Source organism: Oratosquilla oratoria, chromosome 31, assembly GCF_046742065.1.
Source record: "Oratosquilla oratoria isolate Oo_2021 chromosome 31, ASM4674206v1, whole genome shotgun sequence".
Classification (NCBI taxonomy): domain Eukaryota; kingdom Metazoa; phylum Arthropoda; class Malacostraca; order Stomatopoda; family Squillidae; genus Oratosquilla; species Oratosquilla oratoria.
This window is the reverse complement of record NC_134807.1, coordinates 50,166,155-50,171,154: the sequence shown is the minus strand read 5'-3', so window position 1 is coordinate 50,171,154 and position 5,000 is coordinate 50,166,155. Positions and strand designations below refer to the sequence as shown.

The window sequence follows — 5,000 nt, the reverse complement described above, 5'->3', positions numbered from 1 at the left end:
TATATATACATAAATATATATATATATATATATAAATATATATATAACATATATATATATGTGTGTGTGTGTGTGTGTGTGTGTGTGTGTGTGTGTGTGTGTGTGTGTGTGTGTGTATTCACCTCGGATCTGCTGCAGTCTCTGTCGAGACAGCCAGACACCACCCTTGGGCAGTGAGCTCAGAGCTCATTATTTGCCGATCTCTGGGTAGGTCTGAGACCACTCACACACCACACACCGGGACAGCAAGGTCACAACTCCTTGACTAACGTCCCGTACCTACTCACTGCTAGGTGAACAGGGGTTACACGTGAAAGGAGACAAACCCAACTTATCTCCGCCCGGCCGGGGAATCGAACCCTGGTTCTCTGGCTTGTGAGGCCAGTGCCTTACCAATCCGCCACCGAGCCGTGTGTGTGTGTCTGTGTGTGTGTGTGTGTGTGTGTGTGTGTGTAATATTAGTGTAACCAGGAAGAATATTTTCTTGTAGATAGACAAGATCAAATGATACTGCTGTTTCTGCGTTCCTTATCTTTTCATTTAAATTTACAATTTTTATTATTAGCTTACGATGTTGGGCTGGTAATCTGCTGAGTAATTGACCGTAGGTTGTTGCCACGTTTCAGCCTTCGCTGTAGACCATCTTCAGGCTCATTGTTTTGAAAGTGTGTGACGTTTATGTACTGATTTGTTTCTCTCTCTCTCTCTCTCTCTCTCTCTCTCTCTCTCTCTCTCTCTCTCTCTCTCTCTCTCTCTCTCTCTCTCTCTCTCTCTCTCTCTCTCTCTCTCTCTCTCTCTCTCTCTCTCTTTGTTTATCTATCTGTATATCTCTCTCACAGAGTCTGATTATTTTGTTTAGAAATGTGCACAAACCTTCCCAATTGCAAAAAGGTTGACTCTTTACGTTACCCATTGTTAGCGATGCATTGAGTAGGGAATGGAAAGGAACGATGTCGACAAACGCATTGACGACATGCGGGTTAGATTAACATGTTGACCTCTTCAAGACAGTGACGCTCTTAATGCATCTTTGTTCTGCTTTATTCCAGACGATTTTAATCATCTGAGATGTGGACAAGAATCCCGTCTGGTTCCGAATCAATCCCTTAGCTTATTGAAATGATCTGGAACTAGCTAGAACAAAGGTCAATAACAATGAAGCGTTGTTACCGAGCGTACCTGACCAGTAGAAGTCGTTCTTGTGCGCAGGATAAACCACAGCTTCTGGATCCATCTCTCAGGAGCTTCTCTTTCATCGAGACGATATACACATTACAGTACAACCCAACTCCTCTCCTCTTTCCCCTTCTCCTCTTCCACCTCCTTCCCTCCTCATTCTTTCCAGTCTTCATCTTTCGAATGTCTCATTATTTCTCTTTTCTTCGAGTCTTTTTATCTGTCCATCTTTTGCTTCCAGGACCTTCACCTTTCCTTCCTTGTCCTCGTCCTCCTCCTCCTCCTCCTCCTCCTCCTCCTCCTCCTCCTCCTCCTCCTCCTCTTCCTCCTCCTCCTCCTTTCATGCCCATCTTTTTCCTTCTCATCTTCTCTTCCTCTAAACTTTCCACCTCCATACCTCCTCCTTCCCCCTCCTGTCACCTCCTCCACATTATTATATGATCTCTTTGTTTTTCTTTCTATTTATCTTTCTTATCTACTGATTATGCCTAAATTTCTTCCTTCTGCACTTCTGCTGCTGCTTTTTACTCCCATTACCCGTCCTGTTTCACTGTTAACCTTTTCACGCCTCCTCCTCCTCCTCCTCCTCACTACCCATTTCCTTTACCTACTCTCCTCCTCCCTTATATTTCTCCTCACCACACTCTTTCTCCTCCTGCCCCTCTTTGTCCTCCTCCCCTTTCCCCTCTTGAGCCTTCCCCTTCCTTCCTTCTTCCTTCCATGTCACTTGGTTCTGTCACCCTCTCCTTTGTACTCTTCGACCGTGTCATTCAAAGTTTTATGTCTCTTCGTTTTAATTCATTCGTCTTCTCTTCCCTTGGAACTGCATCTTCCATGTCCCGCTCTCATAGTCAGGGCTTAGCATAACACAGCACATCACCCACTGGCGTCGCTTGTGCCGTCGTGATGGTGCTGTGTTGCTGCCCCCCCCCCCCAAAGCCAACTGCCGCCCTGTTTTGCGCTCGTGTTTTGTGCGTTGTGGGCTCACAGGGGAGTAGATACCTGACATTCTGGGGATTCACTAGACCCCTGATTTCTTATTGAGAGTTTGAATATTGAGGTGTTTGATGCTAAGTTGTCCGATGGCACATTGTGCCCTTGATTACCCATTGAGAATTAAATCAAAAGCGTTTCATGATTAGGGTCAATTAGACCCGTTAACATAAAGTGAAAATTTAATAGTATCTCATGATAAGTTCTTCTATGGGTACTTGAACCCTTGATTACCTATCAAAAGTTGATTAAGGTATTTCATGATTAGTTGTTTTGGAGTCAATTGGACATCTGACTACCTATTCAATGTTTACTTAGGTGTTTCATGATATATTGTTTTAGGGCCAATTGGCCTCTGGTTACATATTAAAAGTTTATGAAAGTGTTCCATTATGTGTTGTTTTAGGACCCATTAGACCAGTGAATCACCAGTAAAATATTGCATGTTTGTGTTAATTCTATATGTTATTGTGATTTGTTTGGTCTGCACACCGTTTTCTGACATCCTCATTGTTCTTACAGGAGACCAAGCGACCGAGCAAGGAGATGCAGGTGACGATTGCGCGGCAGCTGGGGCTCGAACCTTCAACAGTGGGCAACTTCTTCATGAACGCGCGCCGCCGGTCCATGGACAAGTGGAAGGACGACACCGAGATCAGTAACAAGACAGTCACTTCCACACAGGGGGCAACCACACTCGTGCACGTGTCGCAAGTGCCGCAGATGCAACAGCAGACAAACACCATGATGTCACACTCTCTTGACGACCACGACACCTTGTGACAGCCTGCGCAGGTGCTCTACCTAGCGCCCTCTCAGCAGCAGTGAAAGGGGGTGAGGAGGGAGGAGCGGAGGAGGAGGAGGAGGAGGAGTAAGAGGAAGAAAAAGAGGAGAAAAAGGAGAAAGAGGGGATGGGGGCCCTCACGCTGCTGCTGCTGCGTCTCGATGTCATACACACACATACTGTATACCCCTCCAGCAATACATCTTGGGCGGTGGGCTGGAAACTTGCACCCACTGCCCACAACATACACAACTGCCCCAGCGGCGCCCATGCACAAGCGGGCGGACGGGGGGCGGTCGGTCGGGGAGGAGGGGTGCGGGGGCTGCCCTTCCTTGCCACACAGTACAAGCCACGCCTTGGGGGGAGAGCATTACCCCCGCCCCCTCCCCCCGCTCCAGCCCATGTCAGCCCACTTCTGCCCGCCCGCCCGCCCGCCCCTTCTACCAGGTCACGTAAGGTCACATCCATAAGGAGGAGGAGACATTGAAGAAGACAAAAAATGGAAAACAAAACTCGGTGCGCGCGGACTGTCGAACTCCACGACTATAGTTATCGCCTCGATGATGAAATAAAGTGAAGAAAGGTGAAAATAACGATTATGATGATGATGATGATGATGATGATGATGATGGTGGTGATAATGATGATGATGATGATGATGATGATGATGATGATGATGATGATGATGATGATGATGATGATGATGATGATGATGATGATGATGATGATGATGATGATGATGATGATGGTGATGGTGATGATGATGATGATGATGATGATGATGATGATGATGATGATGATGATGATGATGATGATGATGATGAAAGTGAAGGTGATGATGGAGATGACAAGTTGGAAAAAAGGAGAAACTGAAGACGATGTTGATGATGAGTGACGATTGATATGATCTCACCCACTGCGACATTCGCTAGTCACGCCGAGAAGCTGAGTGTAGTCCTTAATATTCATGGCTTCTAGTCTAAGTTTACAGTATTTATTATTTTCTTATTTATGATGTAAGTCATTACCATTGGGTTCGTATTTATTTTGTAAGTCGCCAGCCAATACAAAACAAATGTGCTGCTGCGTGCGTGTGGGTGCGTCCACTGGGGCTCACCTCACACGCCACGTGTCTTGATACATTGTCTAGTCACACAAGAATCTGTCAGGACGTAAACTGGCAGGACCCTCAGGAGGACCGACCCCTAGGCTGGACCCCCTGAAGAACGTGTCCTGCCACAAACAAGTCATTGACCATTGTATCCAAAGAAAGAAAAAATAGGTGAATTCCCATTTTTTTACACGTTGCCTAGTCAGTTTTTTTGCCATTAATGCTAGCAATCAAACAGCAACCTTAACTAGTCAGTTTACTTTGAAAGAGAAAAGAACGAATGACATTCCCAAATACTAATAATGATAACTTTGCATTCCAAAAGTTTCTGCCAAAGACTCGCAACACCATGTACTTAAGTGATGTTTTTTTCTGTCTACTTTGCTAATAATTTATTGCTAACTTATGATATTGATAGTGAAACCGATAGTCACGGTTGGTTTACTTGTTGATGCTATTTATTACATATAGGACTATTTTTGTAGCTTACAACCACGAGCGTTTGACTGATCGATTGATTGGTTTGCTGAGAGATTTCCCTCCTTAAACCTCAAGCAGTTCTGAGGACCCAAAGTCGTTCTTTTTTTTTTACATAAAAAGAGTCGGTATAATAATATCTTGCAGTGTCTGTGTGCCTCCCAGTCAACCTAGGTTCGAGCTGCTTGTCTTTTTGTGATAAGTACAAGGATGCCCAAGAGAGTAAAAAGGTATCACGAAAAAGGGGACGAGGGTAGGGGGAGGTATATGATTCCTTAGTTTTTATATGTGTATATTTCTTTTTCATTTTATTGATACTATCACTTTAACCACCTCGCTACTCCGTCTTTTCTTCTTCTTTTTTATGGATGGGGGTTAGTTTCTGGTACACCAAATGGTATTAGTCATATGGTTTTATTATTTTATCTTTACTTATTTTGTAGCCTGTCCTGCACCTCT

General features: G+C 44.7%; 1 protein-coding gene across 1 annotated transcript in view; it reads left to right on the top strand.

The window, feature by feature from the left end:
• Positions 1-5,000, top strand: part of LOC143041550 (homeobox protein onecut-like) — a 286,919-nt gene that overhangs the window by 281,247 nt on the left and 672 nt on the right. Inside the window, exon 5 of the mRNA XM_076213549.1 lies at positions 2,692-5,000. This exon is cut by the window's right edge and continues 672 nt beyond it. Within this exon, the coding sequence (XP_076069664.1) occupies positions 2,692-2,952 (261 nt within the window). The 3' untranslated portion in view covers positions 2,953-5,000. The remainder of the gene's footprint in view (positions 1-2,691) is intronic.